Source organism: Hippoglossus stenolepis, chromosome 13 (genome assembly GCF_022539355.2).
Source record: "Hippoglossus stenolepis isolate QCI-W04-F060 chromosome 13, HSTE1.2, whole genome shotgun sequence".
Lineage (NCBI taxonomy): Eukaryota > Metazoa > Chordata > Actinopteri > Pleuronectiformes > Pleuronectidae > Hippoglossus > Hippoglossus stenolepis.
This window is the reverse complement of record NC_061495.1, coordinates 11,812,590-11,832,841: the sequence shown is the minus strand read 5'-3', so window position 1 is coordinate 11,832,841 and position 20,252 is coordinate 11,812,590. Positions and strand designations below refer to the sequence as shown.

At 42.0% G+C, this 20,252-nt stretch overlaps 1 protein-coding gene across 5 annotated transcripts in view; it reads right to left on the bottom strand.

Annotated features, from left to right (window-relative positions):
* pkp4 (plakophilin 4) overlaps positions 1 to 20,252 on the bottom strand; it is a 76,844-nt gene that overhangs the window by 2,446 nt on the left and 54,146 nt on the right. For all 5 annotated transcript variants that reach the window (XM_035174416.2, XM_035174414.2, XM_035174418.2 and 2 more), the window contains 13 exons: positions 17,699 to 17,909; positions 16,341 to 16,473; positions 15,417 to 15,630; positions 8,168 to 8,351; positions 7,481 to 7,598; positions 6,649 to 6,840; positions 5,632 to 5,805; positions 5,195 to 5,345; positions 3,760 to 3,952; positions 2,601 to 2,685; positions 2,149 to 2,266; positions 1,903 to 2,043; positions 1,037 to 1,101 (listed from right to left, as the gene is read on the bottom strand). In XM_035174416.2, the coding sequence (XP_035030307.1) occupies positions 1,037 to 1,101; positions 1,903 to 2,043; positions 2,149 to 2,266; positions 2,601 to 2,685; positions 3,760 to 3,952; positions 5,195 to 5,345; positions 5,632 to 5,805; positions 6,649 to 6,840; positions 7,481 to 7,598; positions 8,168 to 8,351; positions 15,417 to 15,630; positions 16,341 to 16,473; positions 17,699 to 17,909 (1,979 nt within the window). The remainder of the gene's footprint in view (positions 1 to 1,036; positions 1,102 to 1,902; positions 2,044 to 2,148; positions 2,267 to 2,600; positions 2,686 to 3,759; positions 3,953 to 5,194; positions 5,346 to 5,631; positions 5,806 to 6,648; positions 6,841 to 7,480; positions 7,599 to 8,167; positions 8,352 to 15,416; positions 15,631 to 16,340; positions 16,474 to 17,698; positions 17,910 to 20,252) is intronic.

Sequence of the window (20,252 nt, the reverse complement as noted above, 5' to 3'; positions counted from 1 at the left end):
CTTCCTCACTGTGCCCGTTCTCTGAACACGTTATCTGGCACGGGCGGACGTGTCCCGCAGTGACAGATGCCTGAGATGCACGCAGACTACCCCAATCCCAGCAGTCACATCCACTCTGGCTCAGACAATAGCTGACGTGCAGGGTTGTTCCCAGCATCGCCATTTATCTGCAGCCGAATACGTGTCAGTCTCTTTGTGTTAGTGAAGTGGGTTGGAAGAGCTGGTCGTCCTCGCCAGCTTCATACAGCACGATGGAAGGATCTCAAACTAACAAACTTGTACCAGGACTATTAACAGTTTCCTAGAAGAGAATGTATTTTTTAAAGGTTCATACCTGCAGTTGCTTTCTGTGTCTCAACATTGAAGCAAATTGGACCTCAAATGATTAACTGATGAATCGATTGAGTAATCAACAAAAGCAATTAGCAAATTTGATTATTCTCTTTTTTATTTGACTGAAAATGTTATCATTGGATTTTGGACTGTTGCTCAAACCAAACAAACAATCTACACACATCATCTTTGTGTGTGAGAGTTTGTGACATTTATTTTTCTCTGTTTCTGGCATTTTATCAAATAAATAATAATAATAAAAACAACCATCAGATTAATTGATGATAAAAATAAGCATTAGATGCAGCCTTATTGCAAATTATGCTTTCCAATAACTTTCCCTGGTTTTGATACATTTCAAATTCAAGCAATATTTAGATATTTTAACACATAATTTGGACATTAAATATTCAGAACCAGACGTTTCCACCAACAGCCGAGTGAAGCCACGTGGTCCTGACTAAATGATGAGAATTAAGAGCTTTACACATCACTTATGTCGACTATTTATTACCTTATGCTACATAAAGCTCGACCAGTTGATTGATTGGCAGATCAAAATTTGCCAATATGAGCCTTTCCCAGTCATATCGGTTTTAGAGTAGTATTAGAGTTTGTGTCGACCTGTGACACTTGACTTGAGCAGGTTGAATAAGAGCAGAAATACTAGCAGCAGATAGGAATTCAGAGCATTTAAATTTACCTGTGTTCTCCTGGGCTCCTCTCTTGTGGGCGATGGGTAGTAATATGAAGAAGGCTTTACAGACCCTGGAAAAGAGTACAAATAAAAGGTGTGTTGCTGTTCATCTAACAGTGGGACTTAATGCAAACACACTTCATTTCATATCAGTGAAAAAGTCAGAACATCCCCAGAGGGCAAATGTCTGTATTTAGCAGGATCAAAAAGTGTGAAGCTGATCTGGAGAGAGAAATAACAGCGAATAATGGAGTTGGCCACAACTGTTCTGTTGTTTACACAGCCCATGGGACGGGATTTTGCTTTGGCACTCCATCCATCCAGTGGAATCCTGAAACTCAATTTCCACTTTGCTATGTGATGTGGAGGCTGCAGCTCATTCTGTTTACTTTGCCCTCCCCCATGCTCCCACTGACCAGCGTAGGCTGGCGAGAGCTCTCGTCTGGATGTAGTATGTCTGGGTGCCCACTCAAGTTGCAAGCTGCAACTTGGGCCCACTAACAACGGCAGTATTGTAGTGTGTGTATGTGTGTGTGCGTCTGCCACTGGCTTTTCAGTCTACATTACTGCTGTGCAGCACAAAACCAGCTCTGAAGTGCTGTGAATCAAACTGAGTGACTGTCTCAGGGCTGCCAGGCTTTGGTGGGAATGATAAGGGAGGGCTGTACTGGCAGGAAGAGGAGGCCGGCTGTGGAATCTGCTGGGTGTTATGAGAGATAAAGCAGATAACGTTCTGCACAGGGGCGACCAGAGGGTAGCTTGTGATTACTGTCTGGTGCAGAGAGTGGATATGGTTTGAACACGATTGGAAAGTGTAGCTGAATACAAGATGTTTGCACATTCAATGGCTTCCAGATGTGCGCTCTTCGTACCTGTATACTGATTTTTATGAATACTGTTGTCCCCTTGGATATTATAAAATTGCATAGTTGACTGTGATCTCTGGTAATCTTTGATAGTGTCTCTATGCTCTTTGATGCCCAGCACTGCAGGAGACGACGTGGCACTGGCAGCTGTGAAAGAGAGAAAAACATTTCGACATTAAATTCCAGAGGTTTTCCTGTTTCGCTGGCGGTTTATATTTCCATCGGGTTGGAACTGAGGCTGAAAGAACATACCAGGGTGGTTGACTGGGGACATCTGAATGGCGCTGGTGGGGAGGGTGGGCTGGGACTTGAACCTGTCCCTTTCAAGTGTTGACACAGGAGTAAGGAAATGGTTTTGGTTCCATCCGTCCTGGAAGGGAAGCACAGAGAGGAAAAAGTATGAATAATAAGAACAGTGCTGGATGTTGTAAAACAAATCTGTGGTATTTTTAAATATGTCCTTCCTTTGGTCACAGAGGGAAACTTGAAACATTCCTCTGCTTTGTGGTCCTCAGTTCGTCAATATTGCTAAAAGATAACAATGTTTAAACCATCTGAACCTGCTGTGTTTATACGACTGTTTTCAGTTCAAACCTGTTGCACTCATGTAACAATATTACTGATATAAAGAAATTAAACTGGCTACATGTGTTTTAACATAATACATCAGTGATTGAACACAAGCAACATCCCAATGTCCTTACTTTTTTATAGATGATACGTAGATCCCGGTACTGCCATAGTGTGTTCAGCACCTGAGCAGCTGCCTTCACCACCTTCATAGAGTACCTGGAACACAGACAAGAAATAAACCTTTTCAGTGCTGATAAATGCATTCAGCCACATCATAAATTACACACTAAATATTGTAGAACACTACAATTAGCTTTGGGAACTGAAACTCGGTTCCAATTAGAACCAAATCCAAAATGTCAAGTACTCCAACAAATATTTTCGTTCTGCTTATTAGTTTGAAAATGTGAAATCTGCCAGGACCCAAGTGACACATCAACATAACAGTGTGGCCATTCGTTTAGATATGAGTGAGCATGCATGGATAACACCACAACAATGTGAAACATGACACATGAGGCCCAGAATGAGGGAGAGAATAAGAGAGGAGGGGAAGTAACTGGTAGTATTTAGGGTCCAGTTCGGGCTGAAGACACATCCGTCTTTATTGACTGTATCATGTCACTGACAAAAAATCCACCCGTCTATCAATTGTTTATCCTGATCAGTCCTGAAGACTTTCACAATCTATTTCTAGAGATTTTTATGCACATGCTTTTTGCATTATGCAATTTAATGTATATAGGAAATAGGAAATACTTTTTAGTCTGTGATTGTTGAGTTAATGATTAAAAAATATAATGATAATTTTGTCATTTAAACATTTGACCTTTTCTTTTTAAGCCATTTTGGAGTTGAAACAAGGAACAAATAAGAACTAGAATCGATAATCAGATTCAGTCCAACCCGACCCTGAGTGTGACTGATGGATGAGAGTGTCCTCAGTGTGTTTTAACCTGGAACATTACTGAATATATAGCAGGCTAGAAATAGACTGCTGCCATCAGTCCACAGGGAAACACAAGCTCAATGCACACAAATCCACCTTCCCTGTGGCTACAGCTTCTCCTTCTGCAAGCATTTAAATCTATGTGTGTGTGTGTGTGTTAATGTAAACCACCTACTCTCCAATGTCCAATACAGTGTGTGCAGCCGAGTCACTAATACATATGGCTGACAACTGTTTGTGTGAGTGTTTGAATCAACGTGTTAGCGAGTCAGGTTTGTATCACTGTGTACAAAAAACTAAAAGAAAAAGCATTGGGACAAATCCTTGCTGCTGTAGCACACCTGTCTCCTCTGCCCTTGGTGATGTTGACCAGCTTCTCGATGCCGCCCGTGTCGGCCAGGGCCTTGGCGTTCTCCATGTTTTTGCTGGTCACCTCGTGCAGGGTGCAACAGATGGCCGCCACGGTCTCATCTGACAGCAGGGTGGTGTTTCCCCCGGGGAGACGGTTGACCAGGTCCCTCATCGCATACTTCCCTGAGAGGGAGGAGGGAGAGTGAGACGTGCAGCTCGTACATTTTGACATATTGTAAACCGGGCATGTGGGCAGAGCTTATGCACAGAGAGGAGAGGAGGAGGTCACCACATGTACACCTTTGTATTTTAAACACGTTACATAATGTATAAGTGGATGTCTAAACTACATTAAACAATTCCTGCATCATGAATGACTTTGCTTGAAACTGCAGTGAGGTAGGCAGTTTTCCTAAATGACATTGAATCACCACTACAAGGGCGTCTTCTGTTAAAAGAGGATTGCTCCCACTATCTCTCCCTCAGCAAGGCAGCCCCACTGAAGGACCTGAATGCATGCAGCACATGTAACTCTCCCCCCTCACCACCTACACACCACAAAAAGTGCCTCAGACCAACACTGCAGCTCCTCCTCAGGCGTTTCTCCCTGCCTTATTGGAACTGTCCCTCCTCATTAATTCCACAGAGAGAGAGAGAGAGAGCATATAAAACCTTGTTTTTCTTTATATTAGACCGTTTGGTGGAATGGAAAAGGCTGGAGTGAGATAAAATGAAAAATAATAACCAGCAGTTAAATTGGATAAAAAAACACCCCGGTTCTGTTTCATGTTAAACACACAGTTCAACAATGTTCTTTTTGTCAGTGGACATATGCAAAATATCAAATAGTTTTAGATGAAATATTGAATAAACACTTCAATTTATAGTTAAAATCTTCACAATACTGTCTTCACTGTGTATTTGGTATTATTAGAATTTTCCCTAGGATCCTTTATAAAGGGGTTGAGTGAACAGTTCTACAATGAAATAAGAAGTAATTAATTTGAAATTGTGAATAAAAACAAAAACAGCGGTCTTCCATAAAGCAATTGACACATTAATAAATGTAAAAACATTCTCAGTTCATTATGAAACTGCATGAGGCCTGTACTTCACCCAAGAGGGATTTTAATGCCAGTGTTGGGTCTGTGTGTTCTATGTTACTATAAAAACATGGTGGTGCAACAAAGTGGCTTCCATGGAAAAGGACCAGTCCCCTGTGTAGATATGAAGGAATCATTCTGCACTCATTAAAACACAATGATTGTTAGGTTCAGGCGATTTAACATTGATGAATTATGCATATTTTTGATTCCTGCCAAAGGATCCCCTGAAATCCTGCACACTGTACCTTCATGTTTGCTATAATTTCATTCAGGCAGCCGGAATCTGAAAAGTTTGCGGTGTGACAGCGTCATTTCTCACCTATGAGTTCCTTGTTCCTGACATCCAGTGCCATGTTTCTCAGCGCGGTGGCAACCGAACACACCACCCTGTCGTTATCCATTCGCAGCAGTTCCACAAGGATGGGCAGTCCCTTCTCCTTACGCACCGCTGCACGAATGTATGCAGCAAACTGCACACGCAAAGACACACACACAAAAAAGCATTCAGACTGTAAAAGGGTCGAGACGTCAAACACAGGGAAGTGCACGGTGCACATTTTGAGCTTGTGTGATTTCAAGTGTAAAACAGACGTCCGCTTTAACTGACACAAAGGAGGTGAGCTGTTAAATCCTTTCTCAACAGCTGAACAGATGCTTTACTCCCTCAGATATCACATTAAACAGTGTATATACAATCAGAGGAGGATGTGTGTATTACTTTGAGTGCGCCCACATACACAAACACTAGTATTGTACCTTCCAGTTGCCGGCTGACAAGTTCTGAAGAGACCCAGCAGCACCCTCCAGAGTGGCAGGATTTGAGCTTTCAGCCAGTAGTGTTAAGTATGGTTTAACCACCGCAGGGTGCCACAACATCTCTGCTCCCTTAGGAGACTTGGAGAAGCCGGGGATGGGTCCCACACCGTCCCACTGAGCACAGAACCAAAGTGTTTAGTCCATAATATACAATGTACAGAAATACAAAGAGGCTGTGGGGTTTTCTGGGTTTGGTCACTTAACAAAGTAGTGCATTGGTATTTTTGCATGTTCCTGACTGTGTGACGATTGATAAATGCTGTTCAACAACATTGCAAAGAACAAGTGATGCTATGCCCAGTCAGCGTTTTAGAATACTTCCCCAAAAACGTTTGAACTTTGTTCATATCTTTAATTTAATTAGAATCAAAGACACAACCTTTTGGGTTCTGTAGGTTTCTAATGTGATCAACTCAGCATAACATGTTTTATTAGGGTCAAAAGTGTGAGTCACACAGAGCTTCTCAATATATCTTATCTTAATCATTTACAAAACTAAAATTACTAAATAATAAATAACATAATATATGTAGAGAAGAGAAATATAAATATATATACAAGGTATGAAGTCTATTTTTATATAATTAGCATGTGAATTCTTGAGTTGTGGACAGAAACCATCCGTGACCTTTACCTTTGACCAAAATCAGCTCATTTTTGAGTGCTAGAGAACATCTGTGTGAAATGTGAGGAAATTCCCTCCAGACGAATCACATTCACAAATCAGGAGGTCACTGTGACCCTGACCTTTAACCTCACATGATCAAAATCTAATCAATTCATCCTTGAGTCCAAGTGAACTTTTGTACCAAATTTGAAACATAATGCCTCCAGCTGGGCTGTCGCAGCAAAAGAAGAATCCAATAAGTTCCATTGACCTTGACGTACACATCGATTAAATATGAACAGTGTGAAGTTTTTGCCTATGTTAATACTATTAAAAAGCACCTCACTCACCGAGTCTTCCTGCAAGCTCTTTTTTTTCTTCTTCTTCTTCCTGCCCCAGCAGCTGGAGTCCAGCTCTTTACAGGGCGACTCGTTGCCCAGTAAGCCATCCAGCTCCTCCCCCCCGATCAGCCGGGACGGCGGCATCTCCAGCTCCAGACGATAGGACAAGTTCCTTAGAGTGCAAATACAGTTCTCCACAATCTGAGGGCCGGCGGAGGGAGGGAGGGAGAGAGAGAGAGAGAGAGAGAGAGAGAGAGAGAGTGAGAGAGGGGCGTTTGGGTGGTACACAGACCTGCTGTTCGCTGCCTTACAAATCAATTAGATACGGTACCCATGAGCTTTCAGTTCAAAAGAATATCTGGACCAGAGCAAATGGATTTAATTCCACGCTGTTTGAGCTCTGTACAGGCTTTGCCTCACAGAATGTCAATGAGCATATATGTTTGACAAAATTAATGGGCTCAGTTCCCACGGGAGATGATCTCCACAGTGCAATGAGCCTCTTGACTTTTTTTACAGAGCACAGATGCATGTCTGAGAGGTCTGACTTCCTTTCTACACAGAAGAAAGATGCTAATATACAGTATAACAGGTGAATGAGCTCGTCTTCTGCATCGAATTCTGAATGTCAAACATTGTGCAAGTATGGCTCGTGCATTGGGTGAAAAAAGCACATGAAACAGTTGCTGTTGGCTGCGATGAGGGTCATTTAGACTCAGGCAATAAAATGAATCAAACAGGGGTAAGTAGGATTATTCCCCAGAGCCTCTTATCATGTGGCAGCATGTTTTCCTCTCGGCTGAGTGTGTGTGTTTGTGCTGGAGCCTGAGTGGGTGCGTACCTTGCTGTCGAAGTCAGAGGTGTTTACACAGGCTTTGATGACGTAGAGCAGTGAGTCAACCAGGCCCTCGCAAATACGCATCTGTTTTCTGGCCTCCTCGCCGGCTGAACTCAGGTTCCTTTTAAAAACATCACATACACACACACAAATTAAGCCTTTGAGTTGAGTCTTTGTTCAACAAACAAATGAGCATATACAAACACACAAAATGACAGCTGTGTGTGTGTGTTTATTCCACTAGAATGTGTAATGCGGGTTTTACCATCCCCACACACCATCAATAATGTATGAAGTGTGTGTGTGGACTGGAGTCATTATAGCACTTAGCTGAGTAAATACCAAACTAAATATAACTGCATAAACACAGACCATACGCATTAAATGTAGCTATACATAGGTGTGACTACAGCTATTTTGTCTATAGAATACACAGTTAATGATCAATAATGTTGTTGTTGAATATTATAAACACTATTTATGACAAAGTAAAAACCATTCTGGTGCTGTTAGGCATTCTGGTGCTGTTAGGCAGGTAAGTGTGACTTGTGAATAGATCTCTAAAAATGTCTTGTCTTAATTTCACTGTTAAATCCTTAACACAGTATGAGCTGATTGACGACTGGATGTAATAGCATCAGACGTCCACAGCGAGGTGCTAGTGCCCAGTGGGTTCATCAGGTGGTTCACCTCAGACAGCCTGTGGTGTTCCTCAGCACCAGTGACGAGTGGAACTTCAGCTTGTGGTCGTCGTCGAAGGTGGAGCTGCTCCACCCGGAGTGAGGGATGATCACAGTGTTGGTCAGGGTGGTTAAGGCGTCCCGGATGATTGTCATCTTCACCGCGTCACATGACGACAGGTTCCACAGCACCCCTGCAGAGACACACGTGTGCAAACACAGGCACTGAGAGACAGGCAAGGCAAACCTACAGTTGTGTCAGCTGTCATGTGCAGTTAGAGGAGCCAGCAACCTGCCTTTTTAGTAACTCAGTGTCTGGGGATGTGTTCACGAATAAACACATACAAATACACAGAGACAGATCCTCAGCAGAAATTAACCACGACTTCAGCATCAAGGCTTCAGACTGTTCATATATCAATCTACATCTAAGCAGAATGTCCTCAGGGTTAGAGATATTTGCTTGTAATGAAAAAAGAAAGAGGACTCCACTGGGATCCGAACGGCTTAGACTCAATCATTTGAAATTAAAATATAAATAATGGAAAGTATTTATACCATTATTTCACTCAAATTCAAATACACTTTAAGGAACCACTGATAATCAGGCACAGACCTGGCAGCCTTTGATGCTTCATCCGTCCAGGATTAGCCAGCATGTAGCATGTTCTTTTAATTAGATGGCTCTTGGTGCTGCTGGGCTTATAGTAATGCACTTCTGTGGGGCACCAGTCACCTTGGACGAGGCTAATGCAGCACAGGCTAGAATCTGCTGTGAAGTACGCAGGACTGAAACACAGCGACTGATACTCACGTCCAACGCTGCCACAGCAATAATGTTTAAAGTGCAGCGTGCAGCGTGCATGTATGTTAGTAGCCTGAGTGTGATTGCTTCATGACTTATGCATGATATTTGCAATTCTGCTTTTGTTTCTGCTAACATTTGCTTGTAAATGCAGAACACAGTGACATGACCTCAACAGTGCAGTGTTACATTGAAATCTGTTGGTATATGTGTTTTGTATACAAGGACACCTCACTGCAAATAATCATCAGTTTTCCAGATTTATTTCCCTCTGAACCTCATCGTTTCTTCTCTTAACACACTGTTCCTCTTTCTCGCTGACAATTCAAGATGATATTTGGGCTCCGGAGCCCAGATTCACACACAGCTGGCAAGAAGCTTAACAAACAAATACACACGGCTGCCAAACAGCGTCTCTGCCAGTTATTTAATCAAAAGTCGTTTCACTTTCTATTACCCTTATTAAGACTGGATTCAAGTTAAATTATTCAGTGAAATATCATTATCAACATATTGAGGCAAAGCTGAGAATGAAGTGATAGTTGGAGCTTGATCGCAGCATGTGTGTGTGTATGTGTGTAAAGTCTCCATAGCATGAATTATTATAATTATTGTAACATTTTGAGGTGAAGACATGTTTTAAGGTTAATTTTATGTTTAGGTTTGGATAAGGTAAGGGTTAGGTTTAGGCAAGTAGTAACTATGGATACGGTTAGTGTTAAGTCACCAGGAAATCAATGTAGGTCAATGTCATGTCTTCTTGGAGATATGACTGTGTGTGTGTGTGTGTGTGTGTGTGCATGTGTTGCTACATGCCTTAACTTTAGCATCAGGTGGGCTGGCGTCACAGCTCTGCCCAGGCGGTGGGATACATTTCAAATCAAATCACTCTTTGGCGATCGAGCTCCGCTCCTTGTGCAAGCACATTCAGGCCCGTGTTTGTATTTCTCACGGGATACTTGGATCGCCCTGAAACAGGATCACTAATGCAGAGATAACATAAATTCTCATGGTCGCTGACCCAACTTTTCCTGTTCACTCTGCCTCTCTCAAGTTTCCTCCACACCCACTCGGATGTCAGTTTATAGAAGAGAAAATTCTTGGCAGGATTGCAGACTCCAGGTCCTGTAGCGGCAGCATCGGTGGCATGCCAGAGGAATCGCCAGGCAAATTCACTAAAGTGTGACTGACAAGGATGTAACACCTGCGGTAAATACCTGCAAGTCAAAGAGGAGAGTCCAAAACCTTCTACTCTGCTCAGTGGTGTGTTCTCTGGTGCCTTGGTCTAGTTTTGAGACACAGATCAAAGATCAACAGCCGGGCCAGTGGTCTATCTAGAGCTAAACTCCAGAGAACACAAGGATGCAGAGGTTCAACCGAGAGATGGTAAAAGATACGAAGCTGGATGAGAAAGACTCTGATGAAGCATTTATCCATGAGGTAAAACTGATAACTAGATGCTTCTAGCAGCTGATGGAATACAGAGAGGATGAATGTCAAAAGATCACAGACCAGGAGCTGACTGCATGCATTTATTTTTCTGAAGACCCCAACAACCCATCATTGAGTGTCTGTGGCCCGTTGAGTTTGGATTGTGTATGTTTCTGGCACAATGAGTTCTTATCAGCGGGCGTTTGCCAGATTTACTATTAAATCACCAAGTCCATGTTCCATTGTCAGATTTGTTTTTAATTCACCACAAGCAAAACAGCAAGCTAACGACGTCAGGACAAAAGCAAACCAAAACCTGACAGAGCCAGTTGCAACTTTTTATCAGCCTCACTCTCATTGACTTAATGAGCATATAAAGTGCTTCGAAAGATTCATAGACACAGTTAAGACCTGAGGGATCGATCACATCTGGTATTAAAATGTGTCCTGAATGTGTCTCCTGTGACCACTTGTGATTGAATGAATCAATGAAAGCAGAGCACACAGATCTACAGTACTCTGAAGAAAGATTTTGCCCACTGAAAGAATGTGTGGTGTGATACCATGTGGCTACAGACAAATCACCGTATGGTCACTGAACTGACTTAAAATAAGTTTGATTAATTGTGAAACTGTAGCAGGTCAGAGGCTCAGGTAGCATCGAGGTTCACACAGCGAAAAATAATGTGGCAACATGCGTGTTTTGATGTGATCTGACGTGATCGGCCCTCAGGACGCATTGAGGACGCATTTGGGTGCGTTCACACCTGTTCTTCATGGTGTTCACTCGTAATTGGATGTTAATACCAGGTCAGAAGCTTTGCAAAGTGGCATAAAAATGGTTGAAGGACAGATAGAGAACACTTATGTTGTAATTCATCCAACAAAGGAGCTGAATGTCAGTGGTCAGATCATTTTGGGGGCATTTTCTCCTTGACTTCACAAGTTAATATACTTTAACTTTGTTTGTCATAGGCCAAAGTTTACACCATTAATCCAACAATCTGTCAAAACTAACAATAAAAAAGATTTCAAACTTCAAACACCAGTATTTTCCCTGTAACTTGACACTGCAGGTATGATTTTGATTATTCTTTGGCATAGAGACGTACCATGCCTCTGGCTGTTGAGCAACAACAACACACCTCATGTGCTAGAACTGACAATTGTACAAATACTGACAGTTTAACTCATGTTATTATCACAATGATTCCAATACAACAACTACTTGTTTCACTTTTATTTACACAGATCTGTGTTAAGCAGTGACTAGAAGTAGATGAAACAAATAATGACTCATTCCCAAAATGTCTGACTGGTCCTTTGACAGTGTCATCATCTCTTATATCCACAGGTCAGGATGTGATTGACTTTGTCAGGTGAAGCAGTTACTGGGTGGTCATTTACTTTGAAAAGCTGATGATCATCTAAAAAGAAATCCAAACAATTTATGAACCTTTCAGTTTTTGGGAGTTGAACCAGAAACTTCATCGACGCTGCATTGACTAAACCTCAGACAAACAGCTTGGAGTGAACTTCTGAGGTTAGTGGGCGTTTCTCATTTTCTCTTTCATGCAGTGGAAGTCAGTAAATTGCTGCTTGTAGCTTTCAGAGGATTTATCTCATGAATCAAAATAAAATAACTTTTTTTAGCCAACATACACAGCATTTCATACCATTATTTGGCAACTGGTTCTTGATGCTTGTCTGTTGTTTTTTGTGTGAATTGGCAGTGATTTGACTTTTAAAAATAATATACAGAACTAAATAGATGAGAGTTCTGGACATCACATTATTGCATGTTTTATGTAAAGCAAGACTGTAGCTAAATAAATCAATTAATTACAGGATAGTGTTAGAATATGTACATTAAATTTCATTTAAATAGACACAATTGAACCAAGTGCAACACACAAACTCCAAACAGTGGAAAAGTAGTTGAATTAGATAGTAAAGCCAAATACAACAAGCGAAGAAATATTTAACACTGTGCTTCTGTGCATGTGCGTGGGTGAGTTATGTGTTGGAGCTATAATGCGGTTCTATGGACTTGGTCTCTTAATTTTAAAGTCTGTTTGAGGACAAAGCACTAACCACAGCAGCTGCTGGAGGACAAAGTAAGATAAAGGAGCAGAGATTGAGTTTTGTGACACAGCAACCCGACCCCTGACCCTAAAGCAACTGGTGGTCGACTATCCCAAATGAAGCATAGCTGACACCTGGACCTCACAGGGGAGTCGAGACGGAACCACTGACGCAAAGTCCTAACAACTGGTTGGCTTCATCACTTCCTCTGACAAACCTGCTTAAGTGCAATTCAGAATGCTAATGCGAGAAACTATGTTTTGGTTTTCCACGACGGTGCGTGACGTGAAAAAATAGCCTGATGGGTGTAATGGATTGTATTTAGAAACTAACAAAGGAATGTTCTGTCATGTGTACAGGAAGTGCCCCCGCTAGACAGGAAAAAAACACATTTTAAATAACAAAACACTAATTAAACCACATGTGACAAAATGTTCCATGTCAAGGAAAAGAAAGTGCAGCAACGAATCACACTTGTTATTCACAATCCATTTTTGCAAAGGTCACAGTTAACATGATAAAATGTTTCTGAGAATGAACTTTTTTACTTGCTGCTTTTGCATTTCTTGGGGACACACTGGGGTTGTGTTAAGGTTAGAGCTGGCGTTTCAACACTCGCTCATCCCCCCCCCCCAAAAAAACTTCAGTTGACACTGCACTTCCTTGGGTCCTCAGCGACACACCTGCCTAGTTTGAAGTCGATCGCATGAGCAGTTGTCGACACACACCCAAAAAAAGACTTCTGGATTAATTAGGGTGATCTGCGGGTGAGGGAAGGATCTCCATCTGCTGCACTTAAACCGATGGTCATCCACTTGAAAGCTCATTATGTGGAATGTTGTGATCAGGTGTAATTAACCAGAGGTGATGCAGCAGGACTGACCTTTTCTAATTGCTCTCCATCCTGGGGCCTGCTCTACCAATTAGCCACAGCAGGCTGCTCTAACCAGTGGATGGAAGAGGGGAAAAAACAGAGCCCTCACATTAAAGCTGCTGTCTCTGACTGGGCAACACACCTTTTGAAATGCGTTTGAAATTTTTGGTGGTTTTAAGGCATAAACTCCTGTGTAGTTAATTGGGTTTTGAGCAGGAACAAATATTCTCTTCTGCTCTGTTACAATTATATCTCATGCAGGATGTGTCGAGCGAAGAAAACAGACTCTTATTGAAACTAGAGACATAAAACAAACTCTTCCTAGATAGTATACAAATGCTATTCAGTGTTTGCATTGCTTTCCCTCAGGAGTGCTGGTCCGTAACCCGAGACCATGTTCGAACTGCGGCTGAATTCAAGCAAAAACAGCTGACTCAGCCACCTGGGAGCCAAATGTCTTGGCTCGCGTATTTCTGTAGCACTCCACCCTGATCAAAAACAACACGGATTTGTACCCTATTTTCCCGAGCTCAGACAACACACACACATACCTTACGAAACCAAGCTGCACTAGGTCTGATGGAAATAAGGAGACTGACATGCAGGCAGTCGGGGGACGATTGTCAGACAAGAGGATGAGCTAAATCTCTCTGCAGCCAAAGTAATAAAAGAATATGAATCCTGTAGAAATGTGGTTTCATTCCTTTGCCCATATTATATAAGCAGAAGTGACGACAGAAGAACTAAATTAAAAATCAGCCCCCATGACCCAGTTACTGTGACATTCATGGTCCTGCACCCTGGGCCACACTGGATGCGTGTGCAGCATCGCACAGGGGGCGTGTCTACTGCCAAGTTGTTATGTGAGGTTTCAAATAAAAGTAGCCGATGTACTCAACTAAATGCCAGGACTTTACAGTACGAAGCCTTGCATCCTCTAATCCTGCAATTATAACAATAAAAACCTTTATAACACAAATTAATTGATTCAGCCATCAGAAAGGCCAGAGTACTTTTACTTTGAAACAGCTACAGGAAGTGTTGCAACATATTCAACAGATAGACATTGAAACTGTGGTGAAAGATCATTTTCACCATCTATTTTTGCTGTGAACCGAGCACGAAGAAAATGGGCGAGACCCCGACTCTCGAAAAGAGCAGGCAGTGTGGACTCTCTACTCTCTGTGATAACATTGGTGCCGAGATGTAAAGAAAGATATCGTGCGATGCTCACACATCCACTTTGGCCTGGGCTTTAGCAAAGACAACGGACCACCATTAAGAGCAATCCTAATTCACACTTTATCTCTACTAGCAATTTCCTATGTTAAACCACCAGATTAGAAACCATGAGCAACCTTACACACACAGCCTGTAACCTGTAACCGTCGCTCTTAAAAAACCTGCAGGTAAATAATTCATCTTTTGCACAAGCATTGTAACAATCCAGTGCTGCTGTGACCTCATGATCTTAGAAGGACTTGAATCAAGAATGAGGAGAAAAATCAGCAAGGAGATGGTGCTGATAATAGTAGTTCTAAAATTTATAATAAATATATACTGATTGAATGGATATTGGTATCATACATCCTTTAGCTTTAAAATTATAAAACCGAGCAACAACTGATTCAGTGTCATCTCCAAATTGCTCAATAAAGTATTCATATGACAAAAGTATGATAAAATTATGACTTAATACTTAATTAGTCCATCCAAAAACAATGTTGGACAAAGATCCCTTGTTTAATGTATTAACTATGCAATATTTTTTAACATTCCCTCGTTCTTGGTTCTTAAATATGATGTTTTGCTCCTTTTTTCTTTTTAATGTGGTTGAAATTGAAAAATCTGCTTGCAAAAAGAAGAAACAATCCCCAAACCAATCCATTATAAAAAAGAATCATCCGTTGCAGCCATTTACAAAATGAAATGCTGTTTTGCTTTCCGTCTGTGTGTGCTAGATGAAGATGTTGCATCATTTTGTGGGAAAATCGAATGCACACATTCTATCAAAACTATCAATTCACTCCATTTTAGAAAACCTCTCACAAACAGTTGTCTTACCTGTGACAAGCTCCCGCACTTCTGCATCTACGGTCTTTCTGAGCAGGCGGAGCAGAGCTGGGACGCCTCCAGCGTTCCTCACAGCGATCTTATTGTCGTCCATCGCTTTGCCATAGACGAGGTTCCTCAGGGCTCCACACGAGTTTTTCTGAACCTCAAGGACCTTGTGGTCTAGCAGGTCCACCAGGTGTTTGATTCCTCCCATCCGACATACCTACAGACGAGGTGAAGATCACACAGCGTAATCAGATGAGAAATGGTTCAGACTAGAGCTTCTTTTATAACTTTTACACAAATACTTACAAATCAACAAGTTCTTAACAGCTCAACCAAACAGTGATTCTTCCCTCTAAACTTCCCACATGGTTTAATTTCAATAAATGTCCAAATAATCCCATATCTCACTAAAAAGATAATTAGAGGAAAACTGAAAAATATATTATTATTATATACTGTGGTTTGTCTTCTTCCCTCTCCCATTAATAGTTTCAGGATCCCTCAGATTTATTTAAAACTGTAAACAAATTAGTTCAAACTAGCTCGACTTCCAGCAGCTAAAAGAGTAAAATATTGCTTAAGCACTGATGCTTCAGTACTAATTATCTACTGATGGCATATATAGGAATAAATCAGTTCAGATGGAGTTTATTTATTTGCTATACATCTCATTGCACAGCTAAAGCTTTCCTTTTCTTTTCTCAAATGAATATAACATACTTTGGGATTTTGTTCACAACTCGTCTGATCATTTTATAGCTACGTTGCTGCATTTGAGTGCAATAAAACAAATGGCTGGAGCTTCCATACTTAAAAATAATGTAGCATCCGTCAACATAACACATGGAATAATTATCATAAAATACAATGGTTGAATAGCGTCACACTAAAAAAAAAAACACAGCGAGGGGGCAGAACAATGCCTACCTCAGTCTTGATTCGATTATCGCCAAAGCACAGGTGCTGCAGATAGGCGGCTGCGTTGGCCTGCACCGAGGGGAAGTGATGCTGTAGCATGTGAATCACCTCCGTCAGCTCTGGGTCGCGCCAAGCAAACTCTCTAGAAGCAGGTGAGACGGAAAAGTGTCAGCATGAGGACAGAGGTAGAAACTAAATTGGCTGTGGAGGAGGTTTAGAAAATTACACATACACTTATACAAATCAGTTCTATGTTACAATCCGCTTGTCATAATTGAATTACTCTGTTTGCAGTAAAGAATGATTGTGCAATCTATCGTTTCTTGGCTGCTCTTGAATTATATTAACACAGAGACAGACTCCAACCAGCCAAGACAAAAACAAGGAATTCGTACTTAAAAGAGGAGCTACTTCTGTTGAATGGATATAGTTAGAGTATGAAAATTAAAGCCATACTTCAAATAATGCCGCAGACCATACTTCAAAACAGCCTTAAATTCGACAGACCTCTTTTTACCACCTATGCAAGAATCATGTCAAACAGGATGGAGAGAGAGTCTAGGAAACGGAGCCACAGAAGGTGCAGTCGAGTGCACATAACAAACCCAACACTCGTTACAAGAGGTGTTTGCCCACAACACAAAACATGAGAAAGAATCAACTTACATGTTCAAAGACATGGTCTCAATTTACACAGTTGAAAACAGTAATAGAGAAATGAGTAACGATATGTGTGGTTATCTGAAAATGAAACCATTTCTATCAGGATATGGGATTTTTGGTCATATCACACAGACCTAATTACTGATGTTTGAGTTGCGTGAGAAATGCTTTTACCTCCTGGAGTGTGCATTAGTGCCGTGAGAACCCAGACGGATCAAACTGCTTCCAAAGATTGAAAATATATTGAAACCTTTTCCTGGACAAATATTCTAGAGGATATTTAATATACCTGAGTCATGGTTGTAATCCTGGTGCAGTCACATTAAGTTGTTACACTACAGAGTGTAAACAAAGCTCCCAGTGTTCAAGATCGGGGGGGTTTACTGAAGGGGTCAACCTGGTCTGTACACTTTACACACGTCTATACAACAAAAGCAAACACAGCACTTCCCTGCATGTGAGAATCTATTGTTAAATGGCCAAGGCAGAGCTCGAGCCAGTTTAATGGCTGGAGCTGCATGCTACTATCCTCAGGGCTCTGTGTTTGAATAGTAAGTGGACACCGCTGTTCACGCAGCAGAACAGTGATGCTTTGTAAGCAGAAGTAGTCCCTTTGGGCGGCTGGTCTGTGTATAATTCTACACAGGTTTAACCTGAGATTACATCAAGCAGTTTGGAAACAGAAAAAAGTGAGCAATGCTTACCTGGGGTCCTTCTGAATGCTGTCTATGGAGGGTGAGCGCGTGGCACCATCGTCCACAACAACAGCCTGGCGAGCGTAGTTTGGATCGGAGGGCCGGTACTGTGCCGAGCGATACGGATCAGCATAGGTGGCCGTTGTGTTAAGAGCATAGTTGTTTCTTTGGTAGGTCATAGCACTGCGCTGGCTGGACGTCCGCTGGAGACTCCCCACCCCTGAGGGTAAAAAAAAAAACACCAAAAGAAAAAAAACACCACCGTTCAGAGGGAGGGTTTAAACAATAACACACACGTGAGCCAACAAAGTGGAGATTAGCAGCATTCAGACCTTTTCAGCTCAACTCTGAGCTTTGCAACACCGGGAGCAGGCAATTTTAAACCAAGCTGAAAATACAAACATGCAGCGGACAGACTCAGCAAATTCTCAAATCTGGAAGCAATAAATGATGAGGATAAAACACAGCTCCCATGGTTTCCACAACGCAGAAAGCAGTCCTCTTCAAAGGCCTGTTTGCTTGTTGTTTTGTTTTTACAAGACTGTGTTTTAGCCGGAGGGATCCTGCTGCTTTTTCAAAGAGGACAAGGAGGACTCAACCTGCTCGATGATCCAGAAATCCTTTCCTCTCACCGCCTTCTTGCTCCTTTGCGCCACTGGACTCTTTGGCTAACTTCGCCAGACACAGCAGAGAGACAATGGTAGACCATGACCAGCTCCAAAGATATCCAGAGAAACACTAGTCAAGTGGACGCGTCACAAACACGCAGAGACATCAGTGCTCCCGACAAGGTCCAAAATTCAGCCTGACAGCATCTTGCCATGTTTTTTCCCATCCGCTCCAAGTGATATTATGACCTAGTTCTGTAATACAATGGGTAACAAACACAGAACTGCATAAACAAGCTGGTTGGATTTAGCCCTCCTTCTCACCCGAGCCACGTGATGTGTGGCAGCGTGACTGCTGCGCTGGTCAGATCTCTATCTGCTCTCCAACAGGACTGGGCATGTGTGTGCCCAAACTCTCCTCCTACCGGGAGCCAAGACATCAACTTGTGGGGCTGCTCCAAAAACACAATTTCTCACATCGGTGCACTTCTATCTTGGGCAGCAGCACTAGCCTGCAATATGGTTACATCCCAAAACAGGTGCCCAAACAGAGCCAAAGACACAGGAAGATAAACAACACAGTGTCACCTTGCAATTTTAAATCTGGGGTTGAAACTCCCCGTCTTTTCGCTGGGGATCAATATTTCTATTTAACTTAAAATGTTAAAAATCAAAATTGTTCCCACCTGCACAAAAAAACCCCGTCAAAGATTGCACGAAAAGCCGATGGGAGAAAGGGGCCTTTGAAATATTACTTTACAACCTAACAAAGAATACTCCAGGATCAAATTGGATTTTTCAAATGAGCCTGCTCGTACAAAGAGTCCATATTGAACACTCCCCCCGGCTCCACCCCACTTGTATTTTCCCAATATAGCCGGCGTAAACACATTGCTCATTGTCTGCTGGGGCTTCTTTGCTGCATCAATAGCATTTATTAGTGAACTCATCGGTCTAAGCAGGTCGCCGGTGTGCTGAAGGAGATAGGGCTGAATGGTGTGTGTGTGCGTCGGTGCAAACGAAGCATGTGTGTCCGACGCAGGCGGGATGATGAGAGGAGAATGCCAACATCAGGAGAGCTGGCGGAGAGGAGACAGTGGATGTGGGTAACCAAGCTGTCCCCTGGCCCCCACATCCTTCTTCTCATTCTCAGTACGACACGCACGTAATGGACCTCTTTGTGGCAGGATGACATATCAGTACCTGCCTATTAACTCATGTCTCACCCTTTCTGTCTCACAGTGGAGGGAGGGAGGGAAGGGCGGCAGTGAAGGAGAGAGTGACTGAGACGAAAATAGAACGCAAAAGCAAAAAAATAAGGAGATAAAACATGTTGCGCTAAAGGACGCTAAATGGTGCTCCCCAAGACAGACAATAAACCAATACGTCAAGGGTCCCTAATTAAATGGAAGACAAAAGGTTCATCTGTGCAAGATGAATAAAATAAAAGTACTTCTGATGCAAAAATGTGTCTGCTTAAAAAAATAAAATAAACGTTACAAGGGAAGAATTGCTTTGAAAAGTGTTTTATCTTAACCTGCATGACGGCGCTGCATAAAGATATAGAGACAGCACCAGCAATAAAGAGAAAATGGAGGTAAAAAAGGAAACTAAATTGAGTTTCTGGTAGGTTTGGGAATAATTTACAGTCTGATATGTCACACACTCAAAACAAAACACTGTGTTGTTTATTTCTCGACAGCAGCAATTTCCTCACTGCGGACATTTTTTTTTCGACAGCATTGATCCAACAGGGGGAGAGCAATCACCAAAATATACCTCATTTAGTGAATCATATGACTTCCCCCTCTCCAACGCTGAAATTCCCAATATATATTTTTATTTAATACAAATTTCAGCCTTGCAGTTGCAGTACGATGTAGCATCTAATGAGATAATGAGTATGTTGTTTACTGAAGATGAATTTAAGATCAAAATCACACAGACAATATCAA